The 27,055-nt window shown below is 44.0% G+C and overlaps 1 protein-coding gene and 1 long non-coding RNA gene across 2 annotated transcripts; one reads left to right on the forward strand and one right to left on the reverse strand.

The window, feature by feature from the left end:
* The first annotated feature begins 11,563 nt into the window (after positions 1-11,563).
* On the forward strand, positions 11,564-13,183 carry LOC139063957 (uncharacterized). Its single transcript, XR_011517276.1, has 2 exons — positions 11,564-11,945; positions 12,994-13,183. It is a non-coding gene; the product is annotated as an uncharacterized lncRNA (long non-coding RNA).
* Positions 13,184-13,434: 251 nt separating this feature from the next.
* On the reverse strand, positions 13,435-16,145 carry LOC139063956 (uncharacterized). The gene is made up of 8 exons (XM_070547209.1): positions 16,041-16,145; positions 15,852-15,956; positions 15,747-15,779; positions 14,765-14,812; positions 14,561-14,652; positions 14,170-14,480; positions 13,869-14,075; positions 13,435-13,786 (listed from the first exon to the last, which is right to left on the reverse strand). Exons 2-8 carry the CDS (start codon positions 15,882-15,884, stop codon positions 13,722-13,724), a joined length of 789 nt encoding a protein of 262 aa, XP_070403310.1. The 5' UTR covers positions 15,885-15,956; positions 16,041-16,145; the 3' UTR covers positions 13,435-13,721.
* Between the last annotated feature and the right edge of the window lie 10,910 nt (positions 16,146-27,055).

Genomic DNA, 27,055 nt, shown 5'->3' on the forward strand with positions numbered 1-27,055 from the left:
CTATGGAGCAGTTGAACAGGGAAAGGTCGAGAATCGGCCTCATTCCTCCCGACTTCTTCGGTACTACGAAGTAGCGGGAGTAGAAACCCGAGAGTTCTTGTCCGCGAGGGACTCGGGAAATAGCGTCTTTGGACAGAAGTTCCCGCAGCTCCAGCTCTAGCGCCTGAGACTGTACTTGCGATGTGAACGTCGTCTCCACGATCCCGTTGAAGGGAGGTGGAGTGGCCTGAAAATGAAGTGTGTGACCGCAATGAATGGTGTCCGAAATCCATTTGCTCATGATGCAAAGGCGGCGCCACTCGTGCGTGCGTTCCGACAGTGGACGCGTGTGCGCGGTCACGTGAACAACGTCTGAGGGTTGTGCATGCGCCCTTACCGCCGTCGCTCGTACCAGAGAACTGGGGGCGACCCATGGAGGGCTGCGCTCGAAAGGGCGAGTGCGAAACAGCTGGAACAGGCTGGTCCACACTGTGGAGCGTGGAGTCCGAGAGTGAAGGACAAGTGGGAGCCGGGCCTGTGCACGGGGGCGACAGAGTGCTAGCGGATGGAGCCGCGCACTGTGCCACCGCGCGTGGTCGAGACAGCGACATGACATCCCGCCCCACCCAACGGCGTGGGGAGAGCGGGAAGAGTTGGGCCTGGCCGGATGCTGGGGCCGGAGCGCAAATGGAGCGCACCCTTACGGCTGGCCGTGTATTATGACTACCTGCAGGAACATGTGTGCGTGCAGCAGTGCTTGGTGTGGGGAACATGTGTGAAAACTCGGCAGAGGATTCTGCGGAGGACTGTAGGATTGTGCTCTTTGAGTGACGTTTTTTGGGTTTTATTTCAAAACCAACAGCATCAGAACAATCAGTAACACACACATTCCCCCCAAAGAGTCACTTCCGTGGCTGCTTTCGGCGAGGCTCCTGCACCTGGGACTGCCAAGACGGCGTCTGCTGGCCCCACCGGAACCGTTGTCCGCCATCTCGCTGGTCCCGCTGATGTGGAGCCGAAGCGGGAGGCCGGCTCCGTGGAGCGGGCGGTGCAGCTGGACGTCTGAAGCTTCCGCGCCGTTCGTCCCATCCTCTGGCTGAACGGCCGGAGTGCGAGGCTGACCGAGGGTGGACCAGGTCTCGCACCGTAGCCGATAGTTCGGCCGTCTTCTGAGCCCTCTCAATGACGCCCCTAAGATGGGGACCAAACAGAACATCGGTGGTGATGGGGCCATCCAGCATCTCCCTTTGCAGATGTTCCGGAATGGAGGGCAGGGCCTTCAGCCAGATCGCTCGCTGGATGAGGGTCTGCCAGGCAGCGATGCGAGCAGAACCGGTGAGCACAGCAGCACACAGATTGAGGATAGCATCAGCAGTCTTAGTTATGACGGCTTTCGACTCCTCGGGAGCTTCCAGCTCCTCCATCATCTTGGAGACGCCGAAGGCAAGAAGGGCGATGTTATTCCCTGCAGCGCCGGTCTGAAAGGCACACTGATGTGCGCGGTCGGTGAGCCGCGTCAGCAGCTGGTCATGTTTTGAAGCGGGAACAGCTCGCGGGCCAGCGAGGTGGTTCTTGGCGCCGAACAGCGAGGCCAAATCCGGCTCTAGCGGAGGAACGGACGGCCAGCCTTGGTCGGAAAACCCCTCGACCTTGGTGATGGGCGCATACATGGAGACTGGCGCCTTGAGCTTGGCAGGCTCGGAGAAGGTGGCAGACCAGCAGCTCATAGCAGCGGGGAAGCGCGGCCAAATAGGATCTGGACAGCGTGTCTGAGTTGCCCCGAAAATTCCCGCCAAATCATCCGCTTCAGGCAGGGCCGGTTCTGGCACACCTAGCCCCTTGCGGGCTGCTGCCGCAGAAATGATGGCGGGCAGCTCCTGGAGCAGTGCTCTTACTGCTGGCAGGGAGGAGCGAGAAGCCACTGGGGCAGAAGGACCCGCTGAGCGAAGCTCGTCGACCTCCGTTATGTCTAGGAGGGATGCCGCCTCATCGTAGTTTTCGCTGTCGGTGACGTCATCCAGCCGGTTGAAGCCAGCCGGCTCCTGACCGGCGTCGAAGAAAACCAAAGCCTTGTCCAACGGGTAGTAGTCAGCCACCGGAAATTCTTCGTCGGCGGCGGGAGTGAAGTACTCGACCCGGCGAATCTTCTCCGCCACGGGCAGAGCGGCACAGAACGGGCACGAGGCCTGCGGGGTCAAGGCCAGGCCAGCGTGGTGAGCCCCGAGACAGACCTCACACTTAGCGTGCAGGTCACCGCTGGAAATGGAGCCCGTCTGGCAGGTCGGGCAGGGTCTGGCATCGCTGGACATGGCTGGTAAGTCGTCTTTGGATAATTTTGCTCTTTTGGGATAATATTTGCTCTTTAATAAAGCTCTCAAGCTTGGCATGAAGAGAAAAAGGAGGTGAGCAGTGGGGTCACTGCGGTTATATACCACGAGGGGGCCCACTATTGGTGGGCGTACATTTAAGCTCTTCATGATTGGCTGATGCGGAGATCATCCTTCCAATAGCAGCTAGCTTAAGGGCTAAGACTAGACGAAATAGAACTTTGTAATGAGCAGGCGTTTGTAGGAAACCCCGTAGAAACGAGAACATCTATGTAGCCGTTGACGGTGCGGAGAGTCCGTGCTAATCCTACCTAACACCGTTGCGTGACAACCTGGCATTGCCAAAATCTGCAGTGACACCCTGTGGGTTTTAAACTATTGGGAGACTAATCAGAGCATTACTAAAATGTTGGATTTATATTTAAGCTAAAACATCACCCAGAGCTGTACGTTATTTATTTACTTGTGACAGTGACTGGTCGAAATTGTGGCAGTAGATGGCTTACCTGTAATTTTGCCTGTCACTCCTTCCCAGGGTAGAAAAAAAAGTTTTAAATTTTTCAATCTCGATTGTTTAGGCATATTTAAAATGTACTAGTTTTTCGGGTGGATTAAGACAAGATGATTACGATCTTCATTGAAGTTAAAGAGCAAGTCAACCCCTACCAGATTCTAACTCCACTCTCACTTCATGTTTGAAAAATGCAACAAATGCTGTTGCCTGGCAGACCGAGAGGGCGGAGCTGCTAACAAATACACACACACACACACACACACAGGCTCACAACAGCATTGTGACATCATAATGTACCAGATGACATCATATCATACCTCTTAGCCAATAGCTGTGGCTGATTTAAATTAGAATACAGTGCAGTTTTTACCTGACAACGGCACAACACTGCCAGTTTTAGGCAGAATAGTTAAATTTTAACTAAGATGCACTGAAGTGCCAAATTATTGACGACACGATTCTGCAGCACCATTAGACACTCGTTTATTTAGTTTATCAGCAAAAAAAAGTTTATTTGGGAGTGACTTGCTCTTTAAATGTAACTGAACTCTGTAACAACTGTTAAACGTTGACTTTAAACTGTAACTACACACCAACCTAAGCTTTTATCAGCAGTAGCTTTTGATTTCTAACACAGTTAAATAAAGTTTCAATAACGTCTATTTTGAAACACAAGAACCACTTAAACAGCGACTATAACCAACATCTGGAACACAGCTGGACAGCAGGTGACAAGTTTCTGGATTCAACTGCTTGTAGATTCTCTTCAGACAGGAAACTACAGCTCCAGGTCTTCAGTCCAGATGTTTTTATTTTATTATCAAGTTGTTCACTCTTCACAAATAACCAGTGAAACTAATCCTGTAGTCAGTAAAAGTTAAATAATGGATTCAGGATCAGGGAATACTTTTCTAATGTAATAAAATTTGTATATTTAAGTTAACAATGGTCAAATTGTGAAGCACAATCACAAACTTTAGTATTTGTATCTTTCTAAGTCAAATAAATGTTAGTAAAGGAAGCAAAAAAACCTTTGCAAATAGTTTTCTTTGTAAAATACTTTAATACCAGTAGAATTAAAAAATAATTCCTGATAACTAACAAATACAACTGATATATCTATAAACTTAAATATATATAAAACTTTTGTAGAAACTGGAACAGATAACTTTAAACTGTATATAAATGTAAAAACTGTTTATGAATATTAAAGAAACAGCTAGCAATATGTACTAGATGTTTATATATATGTAAGCAATACTATTAGGCCTTTTTTTTCCCAAAAAGCCAAATATTAAACAAAGAGAATATTTATTTTCTAATTTTTCAGTTACAAATATCTACTTAACGCAAACCTGAGTACAAACCTGCAGTCAGTCCAGAGTCAGCACCAACGGGTCACTAGTTAGTAACAGTGCTTTTACAGTAAATGTGTGTTTTTAGATGAATGTTTATACATTTATCAATTATAACACTTAAATTTCAAGCACTGTTTTGTGTTTTTGGAGATCAATAAATTTGAGCTGATCTCAAGCAAGACAAATCTCAACAAACCAATTATATTCAGTCTATGAAAAGTTTATCTTTATGTGTAAGAGTAGTTTAAATATTATATCTTAAAGTTTACTCAAATTAGATGTTTCCAGTGTGTTGGTTGTTTTTTTTTTTTTCATTCAAAGCCAATTTTCCAAAGTGAATGCCAAAGCGTATTGCTTTAGATGTAGTTCTAGCTCCATGTCTCCTACAGCTGCTGGAAACTCTGAAGCTTTTCACAGATTCTTTGTTGATAGTGTCGGGCATTAGAGCAGCTATTTCTGGTAACTCTGTTGACCCTATTCCAGTTCATCCATCACCACCCACCCTGAGCTCCCTCAATACAGTTTCATACTCCGAGCTGAGTAAGCTTGTTGTGAGACAGAAGCCATCTGGCTCTCCACTTGACGTTCTGCCGCCTCGCCTCTGGAAGGCTGCCTTTCCGTGCCTTGGCCCTTCACTTGGTCAGATTATCAATGGGAGCCTCAGCACAGGTGTTGTCCCAGCAGCTTTGAAAGCAGCAGTTATTCGGCCGACCCTGAAGAAACCTGGTGCTGATGTCTCTGTGATAGAAAATTACAGGCCTATCTCTACCCTGCCCTTTACATCTAAACTGCTTGAGAAAGTCGTTTATCAGCAGCTGGTCTCACATTTAGCTGACTGATCTGTTTGAGGTTTTCCAATCAGGGTTCAGGTCTGGCCATAGCACAGAGTCTGCTCTACTGAGGGTCCTAAATGACATCTATCTATCACTAGATCAGGGAACATCTGTGCTGCTTCTGTTGTTAGACCTGACGGCAGCCTTCGACACAGTTGACCACGCGATTCTACTCGATCGCTTGGAACGATGGGTTGGGATCAAAGGGCCAGCTCTGGATTGGTTTAGATCGTATCTCCACAACAGGACATTCTGCGTTAAACTGGGTGATGTTTTTTCTTCTTGGGAGGGGCTCCGCTGGGGGTCCCGCAGGGGTCGATCCTTGGTCCTCTTTTGTTTGCCATTTATCTGCAACCTCTGGGGTCAATCTTTCGTAAACATGGCCTATCATTCCATCTCTATGCTGACGATTGCCAGATTTACTCTCCATTGTGTCAGGAGAAAGGTCACTCTATCCAGTCCTTTGTCTCCTGTGTTAATGAGGTGAAGTCTTGGCTAATGTCCAACTATCTACATCTGAATGAGGGAAAGACAGAGCTCATTGTTTTTCACCCCAACAGCAGGAATATGGATCGTTATGTTGATCTTGGCCCTCTTTCTCCCTACTCAAAACCAGTTGTTACCAGTTTGGGGGTGAAACTTGATGTAGGACTTAAATTTGATGCTCACATCAACTCTGTGATCCGGTCCAGTTTCTTTCACCTGAGACGCCTTGCTAAAATCAAGCCTATGCTGTCGAGAGCCCACCTGGAGCGGGTACTGCATGCCTTTGTTATTTCTCGGCTTGACTACTGCAGCTCTCTCTATGCAGGGTTGTGTCAGTCGACACTGCATCGCCTACAGGTTGTGCAGAACAGCGCTGCCAGGTTCCTGACTGGGACCAGGAAACGGGACCACATCAGTCCGGTTCTGGCCTCTCTGCACTGGCTTCCGATTTGCTATCGCTCACAATTCAAAATCCTCGTCTTTGTCTATCATTTCTTCCAGGGTGGTGGTCCCCCCTATCTAGCCTCACTCCTGAACAAACATTCCCCATCACGTGCTCTGCGCTCCTCTGACCAAGGCCTGCTCGCTGTCCCTCGGTCTAGGTGTCGTACCCGTGGGGACCGGGCTTTCTCAGTCCTAGCACCGTCACTCGGGAACCAGTTGCCACCCTCAGTTAGGCTGTCCCCTTCTCTGCCAGTCTTTAAGAATCACCTAAAAACACACCTCCTCCGCTTGGCGTTTCCAGAGCATGTTTGATTTTGGCCCTCTACTATGTTGAATCCATTCCACAGTTTTCATTGGTACACTCAATCCATCCACTCAATCCAAATGTGTTTCACACATTTGTCCTTTACCAGAATGTTTCATCTATCTTGTAATTTCCATTTTGCATTTTGTAATTTGTATTTTGTAATTTGAATTTCTTTTATTGTTGATTTATTCAATATATTTACATACAACTGTACAATGTTCAGCGCTTTGGGCTTCCTGACAGGGTTGCGGAAGGCGGTTTATAAATAAAGCTTTGATTGATTGATTGATTGATTGATTGATTGTTCTTATCAATGTCAAATCTCACAGCAGGGCTGGTTTCTGTCACGAACTCTTCCTCCTCCTGACCTCCTCTGCGGGCCGGGTTGGCGCAGCACTCCATTTCCCAGCATTCCCGTCATCGACGTTACTCGGTGACATCACCACGCGGAATCTATTTAAAGAACTGTCACCGCTGAGCTGTCATTCAGTCATCGTCTCATGACAGACGCCAAACCAACCCGACCTAAACTATTCCAAAATAGTTGCTGTGCCAGGTTTTCTTCACACAGCCTTCTCAGGAACATGGGATCCTTCAACATTGCTGCAAGGCAAACAGCGATGTGAGACCAAAGTTCACTCAGAACAAAACTGATGCCAGATCACATGCGGGGGTGGGGGGGGGGGGTCAAGACGACAACTTTTGTCTTAATAGCGGTGTGGACGATGGTTAGCTTTATGTATGAGCAAATGTCTGACGTTTATTTACAATACTGTATTGAGGTGTTTACAGACAGGGCTTTATTTATTTAAACCCCAAAATAGGGTCATCTCTAAAAGCCAATAAAAAGAGGATTAGCGCCAACAGATTGCATGATACATCTGTGGTCTCAATGTAAAACAATGGACCTGAAGTCGGTTGCATATTTGACACAATGAATCAAGGAGGCTAGGAATAAGGTGAATAGGGTCCACTTGCTGTAGTGACCTTTAGTCACTGAAAAAGAACATTAATGTTACACAAATAGCTTTTCAACTTGTGCCTGATTGATGGTTTAGTTTTCTCTCACACATTTGATCCAAATCACCAAAGCAGGGCTCTTCATGAAGGGGCAGACAGAAGATGGAAACTAGGGCTGCAGCTGTCCAATATTCTATCGATACCTCCATCGATTAATCAAATATTCTATTTGACGACATTTCAAATGAAACTGAAAATGAAATTTTACACACACGCGCACACACACACACACACGCGAGCGCGCGCACACACACACACATACACCTATGTCACCTAATCATGTGAGTCCACCATATTGATTGACAAAAGCATGTAAACTGTGACAGACACGAATACTAAACAAAGTGAAAAGCAGCGTCTGAAATGGTTTTTATTGTTGCCGTTGTTTATTGTGATCTTTAGCTTTGCTTCAGCTAGTTAAACCTAAGTTTTGTTATCAGAAGAAGTAGCACACTTAGGTGGGGCAACAGTGAACTATGGAGTAAATTGAGAGGAAATGTAGCGACTGAGTTTGTTTTGTTGTTGTTTTTTTACCAGTATTGCCTGGTTTCTACTAGATCATGCCCAGTATTTTGAGTGAAGGTTTAGCACACTGTGGGGCTCATAGAGAAGTTAAGTGTTAACTAGCTGATGAACGTTAGCGTACATTCTCCCTGCTGCTGTTCACAGACGTAAACAAGTTGCTGACTTTGCCAGAATTCAGCCTGCTGGATTTATGACATCACGTGATAAACAGAGTTTCACGTTACATTACACTTTTACATCCCTACCAGCTTTTATTGCTGGCAGGGTCACTTGGTTCAGCTGCTGCTCTCACACCGGGAGGAGACAAGATACCACTTAAAGACAACGCTCATCATACTAAATAAATAACACTAGTCTAACACACATAGTACTGCATTGGAACAATGTTATTATAAATAATTATCTCGCATTACACTACAGTGGACGATAACGCATGTCCTTCATGATGAAATATCCATCCATACACGACATTTGTCCCTGTCCCGGTCTTCCACATGAAATATATGAATGTTCATCTTACCCAGTAAAACCTGTTTGCTGCAAATCCAGAATACTGGAGGGCTGCTAGTCCATTTTATTAATCGCTGCAGTTCATCTCAGTCCTCAGTCTCCATCGAAGTAACTTGAAGAAATACGAGTTGAATTTACAACCTTGTCTATTAGTGAAGCTAGCCTCGCTGCAAATGATCACCTTTTTACTGTGAAATCAACTAAATAAAAGCGATAAAAGGCTACAAACTGTCTTATTTTCACTAACTTCACAGGAGTTCCAACATGTCTACACGTCTGCCAACCATCATGGCAAAAGGGGCGGTACCATGAGCGGCATGATGTCACATGAAAAAGGTCAATACACACACCCACATTTTTGACCTTTTGCATGTGACGTCACGCCGCTCATGGGACCGCCCTCTTAGGCACGACAGACAGCAGGAAGACTACAGAGAGCACCTTTGGCTAACATTAAAATATGTAATGAGAAATACAGTGATTGGCTAAGATGGACCTGAAATGATAAATGCCGTGTTTACATATCTTTTTAGTATTGATACTCCTATATTTCACTTTGGAGGATATACATTACCATTCACTATAGTGAATTACTATATGCCAATACTATAGTTCCAATAAATGATTACATGTGAAAATGACATCATTTATTTTGCATGATAAGCTTCAGCGTCTTGCCCCAGTAGCATCTAAACCCGATGACCCAGCCAGTGAAAACAAAAACAAATGGTAGGGATCCAGACTTTTAAAGTTGTTTTTAATCATCTCCGGTGTAAGGTGAACCCTGGTTGTCCCCTAATGTTAGAAATCCAGCAGGGTGCATTCTGGCAAACTGGGCAATTTGTTTACATTGGTGTCCAACAGCAGGGAGAACGTGAGCTAATGTTCTTAAGCTAATTAACACTTAACTATTGTGAACACTAGTACTAAACCTTCCCACAAGTGAACTGGGCTAGAACAAGTAGAAGCCAGACAAAACTGGTAAAGAAAACAACTTCAGTCGTCACTTTTCCCATCGTTCAATACTTTCATAATTCACTGTTACCCTCTGCTATGATGGACCTATGAGATCAGGTGACATAAGTTCAAAGGGTCAGTGTGTGTGTGTGTGTGTGTGTGTGTGTGTGTGTGTGTGTGTGTGTGTGTGTGTGTGTGTGTGTGTGTGTGTGTGTGTGTGTGTGTGTGTATACATATTCAAAATCTAGAGCTGCTGCTACTCTGAAGCTATTGAAGCTGATGAAATATGGTTAATAATAACAGCTAAGAAATCATTTGGTTAAACACAAACATCAATCTGGTCGGCCCGCCCACATGCAGCCAGGTTTTCTTCACACAGCCTTCTCAGGAACATGGGATCCTTCAAGCATGTAGCATAGTGTCCTCCTTAAAGGGATATTCCACCCAAAATTTTTATTTGTCTATTGATATATTTCTCAGATTTTTTTGTTTAATATTTCAATAAGTAGGAAAAAATCAATTTGTAACCAGCCCAGTCATTCTCCCAACCCGGCTGTACTCCTTTAGCTTAGCATAAAACACAGTAAGTGAATGGATCCAACTAGCATTGTGAGTAAAACATCCTTAAAATTACTATTTAGCGATTCCAATTCTGCTTGGTGACCTAAATAATCAGACTGACTGCAAGTGAAATAATTAGTAACATAAATGAATAACTGGCGTCATTTTAGACTTGGGCCTACAAAGCACAGCTATAAGCCTCCGCTTACTTAAAATGTCGTAATTCATCCCAAAACCATAGCCATTTGTCCATCTCCAGGTTAAAACTCTGCTCTAAATTGATTCTGAATCTGCCACAGCTAATGGCTAAAAGGTACAAGGTGACGTTAAATGACAGAACTGCACTGGACTCCAGCCGAGTCACGACCACACTTCCACTCAAAATTCATTCAAGTTTATTTACATAGTGGCAACTCACGACAAGAGTCATCTCACAAGCTGATATGAAAACGTTACAGCTCAGAGCCGCTTGCCTCCATAAAAGAAACATTCTCCTCCCTTTCTTCTAGTGATCTAGGTGGTGGAAACCCTCCAGCCTGCTGCAGTTTCTATGTTTGCTCATTCTACTGAGCAGTGAGTCTGTTATGTATGTGGGTGCATGTGCAAGTCTGCACAACTCATTTTTCTGAGAAACTCTGATAGAGTTCATTCAGGCCCATTGAAAAATCACAATATCAGACCCGATTTCCAATCACATGATCAGATCGGAGCATCTCTAGATACACTTAAGCACCTCTACCTGCTCTTGACTGAAAGAAAAGCCCAAGTCCAAGACGTTTGGTCCTAGAAAATGGCTACCAATGTTTAGCGCTTTCTTGTTTCGTCTGGCAATGCAGGTTCCACATCTGCCAGACTTGGCCTGGGAATGATGGCCAATGGGAGGGGCAAGAGTGACCGTGTTTATGTTACCTTGTTTTGCACATCTGCTATCGGTGTCTCCCTGATTACCTGTTGCTACATCAGCGGACACTCTTCAGACAACAGCTGTGCTTTTAACCTCTGTAGAAAACCTGGAAAAACCTCCATCATACATTTAACATGTTTTACTCACCAGTCACCACAGGATACACAGGAAATGTTCTGAGAACAGAAACCCAACAATTAGTAGTCTGGAAAGTTCTGGCTTCTCCATATAAACACCAACCAGTCCATCACTGAGACAGAGACAGACAGATGTGTGAGTCTGCATTTATTTTCTATGCAATAAAAATAAATGAAGACAGCTCCAAGTTTCACACAGGTGATATGTTTTACTCACCTGTAAGCACAGAAGCAGGAATCATGTTCTTTCTGAGGAACAGAGAAAATAATGAGTCTCCAGTATAATTCTGTCTTCAACATATAAAACATGCTTTACGTCCAAATGTAAATTATCACCTAGAGATCAAACAGACATTAAACGTTTCTTACACAGGAAACATTTCATTTGAACAATGAATTAAACTCAGTGCACTGATGAGTAGATTCAATTAAATCACATCTGATCAACATGGCTGGAGTTATTGAATCAGCAATTGTAACCGGGCTTAGCCACACTGAATCACCCTAATCACGATCTCTGCGTTGTGGAAAAGACGAATGACTCCAAGGTTCGGATTCAACCCAACTGGTGGCACATTTATTCTTCCTCCATTTCAGCTCTGCACAGAATGGAATAGAACAGTTCAGCAGTAGTGACAAACATCCAACCGATCTCGGCTCATCTTCCTCCATTACAGCCATAGACTGTACATATACTGGACAAACGGATTCCATTGGCTTCAATAACACGTTTGTTGTCTATAATGGGAGGTGGCCACCACCGCCATTTTGACCGTGTCACAGGTTCCGTCCAGCCCAGACAATTCCATAAAAGGGAAGAGAGGAAGCGCTGAGGGTGTGGCTGTAAGGCTGGGCTCGAGTGACGACACCCTGGCGAACTAGCTACGAGCTAACCTGAAGCTAACCCTGGCTAACCCAAAGCTAAAGCGGAGGTGGGAGCCGAGCTAACGGATGTAGCCACCTAGCTTCAACCCAACCGGAGCTAACTGGAACACCCATCGACCTGAACCTCACACGGAGTTTAGGTGGAGGTTTTCTGCGCCTGTTCGTGAGAAGTACCAGTATTAAAAAAGTTTTAAATCGGTAAGTTTATAATTTATTTCCGTAATGAAAACATTTTGCTTTGAGCAAGTTTTCAGTAGTTTTTTTCGGCGCTATCACTCCTGAGTCGCACCAGCCATTAAATGTATCATGAAGAAGAGAAAATATATTTAAGTCGTATTTTGGGGGGACATTTTATTATCTTTCTTACAAAATCTGAGACCAAGCGTTTCACATTGCAACACAAGCACCGGTAACCATAACAGAATGAACAACAGCCAGCAGAGGAGAGGATGGCGGTGTTTCCACCCCTCCCGGCCGGCGAGGAGAGCTCATTCCTGGGCTGGAGCCGGCCCTCAGCACCCCGCCACAGGCTCTAACAGATGCTGGCGGTGTTTTAAACCCTCCCAGCGGGACAGGGGAACTCATTCTTGTGTGGGTCGGAGTCGGCCCGCAGCAGCGCGGTGTAGCCTACATATTTTGTTATATAAGTCGCTCCGGAGTATAAGTAGCAGGACCAGCCAGAATATGTAAAAAAGTGCGAGTTATAGTCCGGAAAATATGGCAGTTATTAGTATTCGAGCTAAATTAGCAGCCTAAATACATTTCATATATTTCCAAAATGTAATACTTGTTTGTATCTTGTACAGCCAACTAGTCTTTATTCTGGACTCAGTACAATTTACCAAAAGTAAAGAGACATTATACAGATGAAGTAAGCACAAGATAACTTACTGGAAGACACGGAATTATCATGAGAACCAGAACAAGAGAGCCCGATAACAGTCATGTGAAAATAACAGTTAAAAAGTATGTATGTATAATAGAAATAAAAATATATTAGAATTAGTGTAACTCACTGTGATCCAAACAATAAATCAGCCATAGCTGATTAGTAAATATGACATGAGGTCTTGGAGTTTTTAAGTTTCATTTTTTTCTTAGATCTGTTAAAAGGTCGCAGCCTGTGTGTCTCCAACATCAGCTACACAAAGCAGCAAGTGTAAATTCCACATACCTGTCTCACCACTTCATGTATGGTTTTGTACTTTAAACAATTATGACAAACCTGTTATTTTTTCCTCCATAGCCATTTGGATCATTGGAGACAGCTGAGTGAGGCGTGGTGCCCAGAGAGCTGCAGCGACAACCTTGGCCTCCCTGACGTCTGTGTCTCCTGGTTCGGTTGGGGCGGACCATCGACATACATACATACATGTGCCGACACTTTGCGCCCTGTTTTATAAAATGTAGTGTTAAAAATAAATGTTTTTGCTCAATTACTGGAATTTCTTTGGTTAAGACAAAAGTGAGGAATAATCATTTACAAGTTATTTGTACAACAGGCCCATTTTAAATCCCAACAGTTTCTTAGCAGACAATAGAAATGTGTTCTTTACTAACTTTACTTGGTTTGAAAATCTTACTAAAATAGTGGCGTATTGCAAAACCCAATCATACTTATGTAAACATTAGCTTTGTAGATATTTTTTACAGATCTATATTTGTGTGCAACAAATCCAAACTTAAATAATTTGTCATTCTTTATTGAAAAACAACAAAATACAGTTATACAGAAGTGTGGGAAAATGATAATGTGAAAGTATTGCTATTTAAATGTAATCCTATTTATCTTTAAAAAGAAAAACTCTAAAAATGTCCTGTACAGCATCATGACAGAAGAATGGTGGTCTGTCTGTCAGAATTTGCTGAACAGATTTGCTCTTTGAAGAGGAGTGTCATGTTTGGAGGAAGGTACTTAACCCAAGACATGCAGAATACAACACTGACCAAAAACTGATGGAAAAAATGATTTATTTATAAGGAGGAACTTAAGGTGCACAGATAAGTCTGTGGTTGGAACTGCAACAACAGCTCAGCGTCTGGAGGAGGGAGAACACAGGTGAGCTTAGGTTCTGGTTTCAAAATCCATTGTAGGCAGGCAGAGGTGTTCAGCAGACTTACTGTGGTGGGTGTATGTGTTGGCTGGAGGAGGGAGAGGTAAAGAGGAAGCGCAGGAGAGGGAGCAGAGGTGGAGAGAAGCGGGGCGTCCTGGTGGATGGGGCACTGGGTGAGATGAGAGGTGGGTTATGGAGGCTGGTGATGAGGTCCGTGTGTTGAATATCCAAATCCTGGAGTAGAGGTCAGTATCCAATGAGGTCGACAGGAATCCTGAAGAATGGTAAATCCAATATAAGAGCAAAAACACTACGAAATAACATTAATCCTAGGAACACTAGAGGTAACACGAGTGGCTGGTTACTACCAAAACTGAGGCAATCTTCTGGCGTCAAATTGTGTCCTCCATCCACCTTAAATAGGAAAGCACCCCGCTGATCGCTGATCAGGAACGGCTGGGGTGGAGTCACCAGAACCATGAAGAACGTGTCTCCAGAGACAACCCGGGTCCTGGTACCGATCAGGAAGCGGACCTTATCACCCAGAGCTGCCAGGTCATGCTCAAAGCCTTCATGTTCACGCTGCAGAGCCTGAACGCTGGCCAGGTCGTGGCCGTAGTTGTCTGTGTTCAGGGCCTGGTTCTTCTCCTCGATCCACTCTTTGGTCTCATCAGCATCTCTGAGAAGACATCAGAACTCCGTCTGAGTGTGGGTCCAAACTCTACTGACCCGTAAGCGGCGCATAAGTGTGCGGGGTACCTGTGGAAGCGCTGCACCTCATGGGCGCTGCCCAGCATGTTGCTCCGGTCTTCAGCCAGCTGTTGCAGCGAGCGCCAGCAGTTGTTCAGCTCCTGGAGAGAAACCAAACCCAGTGAGATGAAGGTGGACGCCAGCGGGCTGGACGCCGGACAAGGAAACCTGGAGACGGATCGCTCAGACAGGAAGGGAAGAGCTTCCTCTTACCTTGATGGAATTAAAGTTAGCCGTCGTCTGAACGCCCAACCGTACGGTCTGAGGTCAAAGGTCACAGGAAACACACACACCAGTCAGCAGTCATACAGATGCATAAAGATAACTGTAGCCATGGCAACCAGCTGACATGTCCCCACTTTCACCAGCACCTGGTGCCTGCCGGGTCACCTGAATTCCTGTGTGATGTCAGCACGGTCGGCCGTGACTGCTGCCATCAGAGGTGACCTCTGATCAGCTGAATGAACTCACCTTTCAGGGTGACGCCGTGTTACCCCGGGTTTCCACGGGAGCCGTCAGCAGCACGTTACTGCAGCAGCACGTCTTGCTCGCGTAAGCTGCTGCTTGGCCCTTCCCACGAGACGCGAAGCAGCAGGGGAGCAGCTGTCACCGACCGAGCACGAAGTCACACGAGTGACTTCGTCAGTAAACACAACAACAAGCAGGAGAAAACTACAACATGGTTTGTGTTTTATGTTCTGTCCGTTTTATAATCGCCAATACGGACCTGAAAAACAAAGGAGACCGCTAGCTAGGTGATAACTTCTCACGGGGCCGCACAGTTAGTAACTGTTTTTAAAATTAAAGCAACCGGAAGGCAGTACTTTCTTTATTCTGAAAATCTCGGGAGCTTCTCTCAATTTCCACGTCCGATTTCCTGTCTTTCCTCCCCCAAAAATGTCGAACTCGACCCGTTTCAGAGGTGTCGCGCGTAGAAAATAGAACCGGCGCGTAAAGGCCGCGACATGCTGCTCCTGAGACGCGGCCGACTCGCGCTGCTGACGGCTCCGGTGGAAAAGGTTCTGTTGACCACAGCGGTTCCTATCAGCAGCTATGACGTGCTGCTGCAGTAACGTGCTGCTGACGACTCCTGTGGAAAGCCAGGGTTAGAGTCGGCTTCATCCTGTAAACAAACAAATGAGTGGTAACAAAAACACCACGTCTGGTTCTGGTTGAGGCGGAGGACAACACGCACCTTTCCAGGAGCAGAACCCAGATGTTCTTGTTGCTACAAACAGAGACGAGCAGAGTTAAACCAGGAAGTGAGAGGGACCAGCTGCTGCAGACAGGTGACGCTCACCTGAGCCTGAACCATAGGAGCCTCCTCAGCCATCAGACCTTCTGACTCCAGTTCACATGCCACCTTGTTGATGTCCCTCAGGCGGGACTCGTTGGCCTTCAGGTCCTGCAGGACAAAAGCACCTGCTGATTATCACCTGAGCTGATCTGACAGCTGCTGCTGGAAGACGGAGAGGAGGAAAAGTCCGACCTTCTGGAAGTCGTCAAACTTCTTCTGCAAGACCTCGACCTGCTCCAGGTCCGACCCGTCTCTCCATCCTCATTCAGCTAAAGACGCGAGTTCAAGTAAAACAACCTAAAGTCACACAAACACAAAGCAGGTGTGGAGATGTTCGCTCTGAGCTGGAGGTCGTTCCTCGGCTGTGAAGGGCACACGAACCTTGTTGGTGCTGTTGAGCAGCGTGAGGATGTCGCCCTTCTTCATGGTGACCTCTCCAGGACTCTTCTCCTGGTAGTCGTACAGAGCCAGAACCAGCTCCTTCCCGGTCTCATCGTCAGTTGGAGCCACTTGTTGCTGTCGGGTTAACAGGTCTGGTGTTAGAACGTGGTGGATAAGAATGTTCTGACGGGCCGAGGGTTCTGAACCAGCGAAGTGACCTGGACCCAAACAAAGTGAGCCAGAACCTGCAGACACCTCAGAAACATGTCAGGACCAGACCTGCTCTACCTTCTTCCACCATGGTCTCTCCTTTCTGGGTGACAGCCTTGATGCGAGGTTCATGACCTGTGATCTCAGCCTGCAGAGCCTCGTGCTTCTTCAGCAGGTTCTGGACACCAATCAGGTCCTTCCCTGAGGACACATGTTAGAGTTCAGCATTATGCAGTAGACAGACCAGTTTAACCCAGGGGTTTCTTTCTTCTACAATCTGCTCTTTAACTGTATTATTTCCTGCTATTTCAGCTGTTAACTTTATTTTTTCTCCAAGTGTTTTTCTCCCCAGAAGAAGCTACAATGATGTTCTGCTGAGCTGTGGTGGCCTCATGGAGGGGGCCATCATCTAGCACACTGCTGCTAACCACTTAATCATTCTCCCTCTCCTGATAGTAACATTTTACTTTCTTTGATGTTGGATGTACTACTGCTAGTTTACCCGTTTAATTATAGATTCACTAGGATAAATACAATAAAATTTATCTCTCGCCAAATAGAATATTTACTAAGAAATCACAATGTAACGTGTGTGTGTGTGTGTGTGTGTGTGTGTGTGTGTGTGTGTGTGTGTGTGTGTGTGTGTGTGTGTGTGTGTGTAAAAGCCATGTGTAGTGTTTATTTATAAAGCATATGTTGTTGGATTTTATCCAGAATCGAGACTTTGAAAATATATTGTTTAATTACAGTTTGATTTATTTGACATCTGTATAATGTTTATTATTTTGTTTTTTCCCCCTAAATGCCTAACGTTTGAGTTTAACATGAATATTAGTCATTCATCCCAATACATGAAGTTACACATTTTAAATTTTAATAGGGGAAGACTGCAGGAGGGAGAGGTAAAATCATAGACTGTACATACTTGCTACCCGCCGGCTGTGATCACAAGCGACAACATATTAGTTCCCGCTGCTTCTTCGGTAAACAGCGCCAACAAAAACAAAGAAACTTGGGATCTTGTCGGCGTGGCGGTGGGATTTAAGGGAAACGCTGTATGCCCTATAGACTTCTCACCGAGCTGCAGTATTTCTCCGGTCAGATCTGTCTCTGAGAGCTCCATGAGCGGTCAGCCCGCGCAGAAACTAGCCGCCGCACCGGTCAGGCTGCCTGGCCTGACCGCTGGGGATTACCGGATGTTAGAATGGACACAGGTGTCACTCCAAGCCTGCTGGAGGTTTTAAGGGTTGAGATGAAAACACCCTACCACTCAGGCTGCTTACACATCGATATTAAGTTGTCGCTGTTGCGCTCACGCCATAATACAGTATTAGATGCGGTTAAAGTCAGACATGAAAAACTCCACGAGCGGTCAGACCACGCAGCAGCTAGGCGCAGCAAGTAGGCGCCGGATCGGTCAGGCTGCCCGGCCTGACCGCTGGGGATTACCGGGTGGAAGATTGGACACAGAAGTCTCCCTCTTAGCGCTCCGTCATATTTCAACCCATTTTGATCTTTTACCATATTACCCATCTAAATATGCCCTATTAATTATTTTACCGTATTTTACATTTAAATTTCATGGTTAAACAGTACATGCTACATGTTAAACTGATAGTTAGCTAGCTACTTCGGTAAACTCAGCTAGTTTAAAGGCAGCAGTGACATAAAATACGAATATAGATTTTAACTTACCGAAAAAAATGAAGTGGAGACTCCTTGGACGCTCTATTAGTGCAATTAATACCACTGCAAGTCATTTTGTCCAACAATTGCACCAATAATATCCAAAACAGAATTCACAAGCACAGACACTCAAAATCCCGAAACAGCTTCCAGGAGGGGCCGAGGCTGTACTGAGGCCTTTCCACGGAGCTAGCTCTGTGGTCACGTGGGTCTGAGGCGGCGGTCACGTGTGTCGGATGCTCATTAATTATACAGAATTTTAGGCTTTCAATACACTTAAACAGAAGAGTTAGAAAAAAATTCACCCCCCTCAGAGTTGTCATGAGTATAAACTAGATAATTTAGACAAAAAACATGTTTTGGCACCAGGCTGTAAACATGTTTATTTCTGCTGTGAAATCGGCATTTTCAACATGGGAGTCAATGAGGATTTGCTCGCTTCTGGCACCAGCCCCCAGCGGATGAGGGTGGAACTGCAATTTTTCTTACTTCCGGGTTGGGACCATTTTCTGAGCGGCATTGTGGGGGCTTGATTACAGCTCTGAGCGAAGGGAAGAAAGGAAGTGATGTCACGGAATGCGACAGCAAAAATAAAAGCATCAAACTAAATTCCCTGAAAATATCACGATATGCCCTTAAAATAAAGATCTCACGAAGAGAACGAGGAACAGGTGAACAAATAAAATTATTTAGAGTAAAGAAACAAAAGAAAACCCTAGATTACCAAATAAATAGAATAAATTGAGGGATTTTGGGGGAATGCATTATATATTTCTTTTCTTCCATGCTACACAATCACCCAATTACTGATGAGACAATAAACTCAAGGCTACATTAAGGCCACAAAGAATAAACGTGATGGATTTTCCCCCTTCAGCCACCAGGTGTGCTTAACTTACCTGCTGATGCACCAAACCAGGCTCAAAGCTCCCAGTCTAAAAAAGAAAACAAAAACATATTCAATTCAATTTTCAATTCAAGTTTATTTATATAGCGCCAAATCACAAGAGTCGTCTCAAGGCACTTCACATAATAAACATTCCAATTCACAGTTCATTAAGCCAATCAGAAATAATGTGTCCTATATAAGGAACCCAGCAAAATGCATCAAGTCACTGACTAGTGTCAGTGACTATACAGCAGGGGTGTCAAACTCAAACTCACACGGGGTCGAAATGAAACTCTGGGACGGAGTCGAGGGCCAAACTTAATATTTTTGAAAAAGTGACGGCAAATTTGCATATTTTATTTATCAACATATATGCAATTTTGAACCTTTAAATTTGGAAACAAACTTATTTCTGCATTAACACTATATGTGGAATAACCAAATTACACACGAGCAAGTCAGTTTTAAATAAAAGGCATCAGTGGTATTCATTACTTGTGGTATAATCAGCATTTTTAAAATCTATTCAGGATTTATGTTTTCTGCAGCCTTTCCACTTCCTGTTTACTGTAGGTTAAATCTTTGCTCACGGGCCAACAACAAAATAAAAATATCATTTTATCTTAAATGAAAATGCAACATCTCACCTGTTAACTTTCATGTTTTGGAGCAGAAAAAGAGCATAAAACCAACATATTTAAAGCTCAGTTTGCTCCACTGGTTTACTGTGATGCTCACCTGTTCCAGCCAGATACCTGCATCATGAGGCTGATCTGAGCTGAGGAGGAGACTCCTGTTGTTTTGTTCATCTTCATCATAATAATGACAACATTAGATGACAACAGGTGCTCACATAGGTTTGTGCTGATGAACATGTCTGAGCAGCTTGACCACGTTGTTGTGTGTCGGGGAGGAAACACAATGACAGAGTCATGCTGGTATGAGCGTGTCGCTGCTCGCTGGAGTTATATCAGCTCTGTCTGGACGTTAGTTGGAAAACTTTCTCTGTCAGTCGTGAACACATTACTGAGCGGCTAGAATCTCCGTTTCTGGGCTTCAACGTCAGAAAATAGCTGAGTGAACTCGGCGCTGAGTGAGAGGAGTGTAGTTTGTCCGAGACAGCGGAGCTGCAGAAACCGGCAGCAGGCGCTGGAAAAAACACAAAGGAGGGGGCGCGTCAGCTCCGCACTGACGCCGTAAGGCATCATGGGAGTTGAAGTCTTTGCTGTAAAATCGGCCAGCGGACAAGTTTTAATATATTTTTGATATTTATCTCGCGGGCCACATAAAAATGCTCCGCAGGCCAGATGACTCTGACATATGTGCTTTACAGCATTCCTCATACTAAGCAAGCATGCAGCGACAGTGGAGAGGAAACCTCCCTTTTAACAGGAAGAAACCTCCAGAGAATCCTGGCTCAGTATAAGCAGCCATCCTCCACGACTCACTGGGGATGGTGAAGACAGAGCAGGCACACACACACACACACACACACACACACACACACACACACACACACACACACACACAATAATGTGTCTATAGTTATATTGTGATGTCTTAGTAAATATTCTATTTGGTGAAAGATAAACTTTATTGTATTTATCCTAGTGGATCTATAATTAAACGGATAAACCAGTAGTAGCACATTCTATGTCAAGGAAAGCAAAAAGTTATTATCAGGAGAGGGAGAATGTTTAAGTGGTTAGCAGCAGTGTGCTAGACGATGGCCCCCTCCATGAGGCCACCACAGCTCAGCAGAACGTCGTTGTAGCTTCTTCTGGGGAGAAAAACACTTACAGAGAAAATAAAGTTAACAGCTGAAATTGCAGAAAGTAATAAAGTTAAAGAGCAGATAGTAGAAGAAAGTAGTAGAGTGTGGAAAGTGGTCAGTGTGTCCTCCAGCAGTCTAAGCCTATAGCAGCATAACTACAGAGAAAACTCTGGATAGTCTATCCCATTTAGATGTAGGCATGTTGGAGGCAGGGCAAGGGAGAGTCGTCTTTACCGACTGTACACTCCACCTCCCTGTACTCCCCCACTTGTCCAGATTTAGGCTAACATCAGATTTTAACCATAGGCCCTATCAAATAAAAATATTTTAAGCCTATTCTTAAAGGTAGACAAAGTGTCTGCCTCACGGACTAAAGCTGGGAGCTGGTTCCACAGGAGAGGAGCCTGATAACTAAAAGATCTGCCTCCCATCCTAATTTTAGATATTCTGGGAACCACCAGTAGACCTGCAGTCTGAGAGCAAAGTGCTCGGTTAGGAACATATGGAACAATCAGGTCACTGATGTATGATGGAGCTTGATTATTAAGAGCTTTATATGTGAGAAGAAGGATCTTAAAATCTATTCTGAATTTAACAGGTGGCCAATGTAGGGAAGCTAAGACAGGAGAGATATGATCTCTCTTTTTAATTCTCATCAGAACTCTAGCTGCAGCATTTTGGACAAGCTGAAGACTTTTAACTACATTCTGTGGACTTCCTGAGAGTAATGGATTACAGTAATCCAGTCTTGATGTAATAAATGTGTAGCGTTGTGGTTTTATGCTCTTTTATGAAAGAGGAACCATGCTACGTATTAATTCAGAATATTAATTTTTAATAAATCAATAACCAAATTTTATATTGTTAAGAAGACTCAAAGGTTGTTTTCATCGATAAACTGACGATAATATCTGTGTGTCTGTGTTTCAGTTCAATGAGGAAACCAGTTTGACAATTAAAAGTTTTAATTCTTCAAATTAAACTAATGATTTTGAAAATTGACAAACAGGAAATAACAATCAACATTGGCAACTTTGTGGGACAATCTTTAACAGTTGATATGCTGTTCTGGCTCAAATAGACCTTCTGGTGAATTTATGAAGATTGAGAATGTTGTGACATGAATGCGTGTGTGAGTCTGATTTTGCTTCAGGAAGAAACAGGTGTCTGAGTGAAGTGATGGTTTGGATAAACTTAGGTCTTATCAGAGAACTGCATCAAACGCTAAAAACCGTGCTCTGTCTCACCGAACTCTTGTGGACCCTCTTTCGGATCCGGGCCGTGGAGGATGTTGTGGTTCATCCAGATGACACCGGCGGCTGACAGGAGACGTAGGTGTCGAACGGAACCGGTCCAGAGTTGCCCTCGGTACACGTGGATGGTAGAGCGTTTTATCGATGCGCTTTCTTAAGTTAATTCACTCAGAAATCAAAAGACTCGGTAATGAGTCTGCGTTAGAAGTCGCGATTCAGCTATTCTGCCTGGCTTGGCAGAAACAGCGTGAGAGAGAGGGGGGGGGGGGGGGATTGAGCCAATGGGCTCCGTGCCCCCGTTAGCGGTTGTTCACACGTCCTCTCTCTTTCGTTGTCAAGCACGAACTGCACTCATAAGACTGAAACTTACCAAAAACCTTTCTCCTCTCAAAGCAAACGTGTGCGTCAGCAAATGTGTTTTGGAGTTTACTGTGAGCAGATGTGTGTGGGTGTGTGTGCTTGAGTGTGTGTGAAGGTCAGCAACAAACACTCTCAACATTATCTAATTATGGTGTAATGTGAGGAAATATGGGAAGGATGCTTATGAGTACGGGTCCTCGCCGGTCTAGCAAGGCCGGGTCCTTGCTAGACCGCTAAAACCGGAAGTCAGCGGCTCTGAATTCGGACAGTCTAGCCTTCACCTCTACGGTGGCCCGTAGGTCCCGTCACAGCCGCGGCGGCAGCTACACGCAAAGGAAAAATGCTAAAGCTAGCGAAAATGGAGCAGGAATATTAAGGAGCTAGAGCAGCTTCACGTCCATCAGCAGCGTTTGTTCACAAACGTTTTCAGGTAAAGTAACTTTGTTTATTCTAGAAGCTTTCAGGACTTACATGTTAACTTTAGATGGTTTCATGTATGTTTTATGCTACAGAATGAACTTGTTAAACGTACACAACACATTTCTACAGAGTATTATCATGTAGGTAATTCATATAAACCAAATGCATTATAAATGTTGAATGCAGCAGGATGTTTTCTAATTTTATTTGGACCTTAGAATTTCTTATTTAGCATCAAATGAGGATAAAACGTTTTAAAAAACAGGCTTTTTAATAAAATAGCATTGAAGTGTTTTCAGTGTGCATTTGTTTATTCAACTTAAGCCTAATAATGATTAGCTCTGTCTTAAAAATGTAAATTCTCTGTAGTTTTCCCTGCTGCTTTTCTTTAAACTGAACAGAACCAGTGTACTGCAGGTTGCTTTGTTTTACATTTTTCTATAAAAAACAAACAAATTCTTATTTAATCTATTACAAGTCAGCATGCACTGTGCTGCACATCTGCCTCTGTGCTGGTGAAGTTGAGGGTCTGGAGGATGAGCGTGAGGAAGATGTGTGTGGAGGAGGTCAGTGGTGCTCTGTCCTGCAGGAGGTACCAGCAGACCACCACTTCTGTTAACAGGCAAGTCATTTATGTAGGAACCTCTATTAAAAACAACACTGTGGTTTTATTTGCTGAAGAGTCACAATTGTTATACCAGTGGATCCATAAACCATCTCCTCTCATATTTCTGAATACGTCTTAGAGATGTAACAGCCGTCGTCTGAGCCAGCCCAGCAGTCCCTGTAGATGGACGATGGAGTGGACAGTGAGAGGAAGCGTCCCAAAGCTCTCTCTGCAGACCGTCCTGTATGATGTTCCTCTGGCCAGAAACGTCCAGCCACGGGTCTGCTCCAGCCCTCCATCCACGTCTGGATCCTCCTGCAGCAGATCCAGCTGCACTGTTAAAGACTTCCTGCTCACTCAGTTTAAATAAATGATCCAGGAAGAGTCACTCAGGTTAATCCTGCTTTAACCGTACATAACTGGTCCATACTGGTTTTGATCTGTAAATAAGTGTAACCTATTATAAATAATCTTGTCTCCTTACCATCTTTTCATTTTCTGTTCATGTAACATGTTCAAAAACATCTGTAATAATAAAACTGGTGATAAAATCAATGACCAGAAAGAGTTACTAGTTAGTATTTGTTTTAATAAATGTGTTCAAATATCAAACAAACAGCTAATTAACATTAACATGATGATAGTAGAAGGCCTCTCTCTCCCAGGATGACCAACAGGTAAAGCTTCTCCTGACCCGGACACCTGCAGTCCTACAGAGAAAATCAGAGACCACAGGTAACAAAAAGACAAACACATTTTTACATTTATCCACATGAGAAGATAAAAATTATATTCCTCACACAAACTATTTTTACTTCATTAAAACGTGTCAGCTGTGTAAATCCCTGAATGTAAAACTACTTTTCACAGCAGAACTACTGTGGTTGTGTGTGTAAACAGCTTCACTCTTCACCTCTAAGCTTAATAAAAATGCTTCTTTGCTCCGTTGTCCTTAAAACAAATGACAAGTTTAATTCGCTACATACACACACACACACACACACACACACACACACACACACACACACACACACCTATAGGAATAACTGGGACCCGTGAAACAAACTCGTTTTTGCTGATTTCTGCCTAAAATGTAATTTAAAAAAACAAATATACAAACGAAAAATGTCTATAAACAGAACCGCTTTCAGCTTAGTTTTCTACCACCTGCTGGGATCAAGCTAGCTTACGGTGGGTTTTTCCTATTACACATTCAAGCTAGTTTTCGGTGGGGCATGTTTTAGCCTTAAATAACATGAAAAAAACAATTTGCTGTATTAGATCTTATATAAAAAACAAACCAAAAATGCCCAAACATGTATTTTATTTTTTTGACCGCTATTTTTTTTAAACTTACATTTTAAGCTGTACTGCTCTCCCACTCCGTCCGCCATTGTTGTGAGTGTCGAGTCCAGCAACCGGCACGCAAAGCATGCTGGGATAGCCTTGCTCCTGTGAGGATCCATCAGACCCATCCTCGAAATGTGGGTGGAGCGAGGACGCATTTGAGGACGCGAGAATGAGTATTCTTGGAATTCGGACAGTACTCGTCGCTGCGCTGTGACGTCATGGACCTCAAAATGCGCTCTTACAAGCATCCTTCCTCTGGATTCGGACACACCCTAATGTAATGCCATTCAGGTCAGGCGACTGGCTAAGCAATTACCTTTTCTGGATTTCTGGTCCAGAGATGAGAACTTCCGTCTTGTCTTGATTTAAAAGCAAAAAGTTTAGAGTCATCCATTTTTTTATGTCCTCAAGACAAGCCTGTAATCTACCCAACCGATTAGGTTCATCAGGGTTAATGGATAAATATAGCTGAGTATCGTCAGCATAACAGTGGAAGTTTATCCCATGCTGTCTAATGATTTTACCAATATGGAGCATATACATAGTAAAAAGAATTGGTCCAAGCACTGAACCCTGTGGTACTCCACAAGTAACCCTGGAGTATGAAGATGATTTGTCATGTACATTTACAAAATGAAATCTGTCAGACAGGTAGGATTTAAACCAGCCTAGTGCTGTTCCTTTGATCCCTACAACATGTTCAAGTCTTTCTAAAAGAACATTGTGATCAACTGTGTCAAAGGCAGCACTGAGATCTAACAAGACTAGAACAGACACAAGATTCTTATCTGAGGCCATGAGAATATCATTTGTAACCCTCACTAATGCAGTTTCAGTGCTGTGATACTCTCTAAAACCAGACTGAAATTCCTCAAACAGAGCATTAGTGTTTAAATGCTGACATACTTGGATGGCCACTATTTTCTCCAGGACTTTGGATAAAAATGGAAGGTTAGATATTGGTCTATAATTCATTGGGTCATCTGGATCCAGAGAAGGCTTCTTAAGTGAAGGTTTGATTACAGCAACCTTAAAATCTTGTGGTACATACCCATTTACTAAGGATAGATTGATTATATTTAGAATGGGGGCAGTAACCAAAGCAAATGCTTCTTTAAATAATTTGGTTGGGATTGGATCCAAAATGCAAGTGGAAGGTTTAGATGAAGCTAATATTTCTGATAACTCTGAAAGCTCAACTGGATCAAAACGGTTCAAGCACAGATGAGGTTGTACAGTCACCTCTGAAGCTGCCTCACTTACTGAGGAAGAAGAAATCGCATTAGGGAGGATGCTAAAGATTTTGTTTCTAATAGAATTAATTTTACTTGTAAAAAATCCCATGAAGTCATTGCTGCTGAGGGCTAAGGGAATAGATGGCTCAGAGCTATGATTCTGTGTAAGTTTAGCAACTGTACTGAAAAGAAATTTAGGATTATGCTTATTCTCCTCAATTAATGCTGAGAAATAAGCAGTTCTAGTTTGTCGAAGCTTAATTTTATAAAGCACAAGACTATTTTTCCAGGATAGGTAGGCCTCCTCATGGTGCGTAAAGCGCCTTGTTCTCTCCAATTTCCTAGAGTTTTGTTTTAAAGTTTGTAAATGAGAATTAAACCAGGGAGCCAACTTCCTGTCCCTAATTACCTTCTTTTTTAAAGGGGCAACATCATCTAATGCCACACGTAAAGAGGAATTAACATGATGAACTAAGGCATCAATTTGTGAGGGGCTAGAACTGAAAATATTGCCCTCTGCTACGTTCCTCTGAGATGCTGAGGACAGAAAAGATGGAACAGTTGATTTAAAAAATGCAACTGCGTTGTCAGATAGAGACCGACTATAGTGAAATTTACATATTTACATATCATGTTACATAAGATTTTATATTGTTGGATTTTACCACTAGATATTCTGTTATCTGCTCAGTGCTGTTTGACCTGTACATTATCTGTTAATCTATAAAAATCAGACAAAGAAAAACCTGTTTTAATTATAACATTTTAACAATAAAACATTTGTGCTCCAACTGGGAGGAGACCAAAGGGAAGACCCAGGATACGCTGGAGGGACTCGTTTGGCCAGGGGACACCTTGAGATTCTCCTGGAGGAGCTGGCCCAAGTAGCGAGAAGGCCCTGGCTGCAGCACGAAGAAAGAGGCGGCGTAGGGCCAGTCAGACTCATTCCATATTTGGAAAATGCAACACTTACGTTCTGGAACTGAAGGGGGCGCTATAACTAATATCACATAAAACGCAAGACTGAGGACAGAGGTTCATT

The sequence above is a fragment of the Nothobranchius furzeri genome, chromosome 18 (assembly GCF_043380555.1).
Source record: "Nothobranchius furzeri strain GRZ-AD chromosome 18, NfurGRZ-RIMD1, whole genome shotgun sequence".
Lineage (NCBI taxonomy): Eukaryota > Metazoa > Chordata > Actinopteri > Cyprinodontiformes > Nothobranchiidae > Nothobranchius > Nothobranchius furzeri.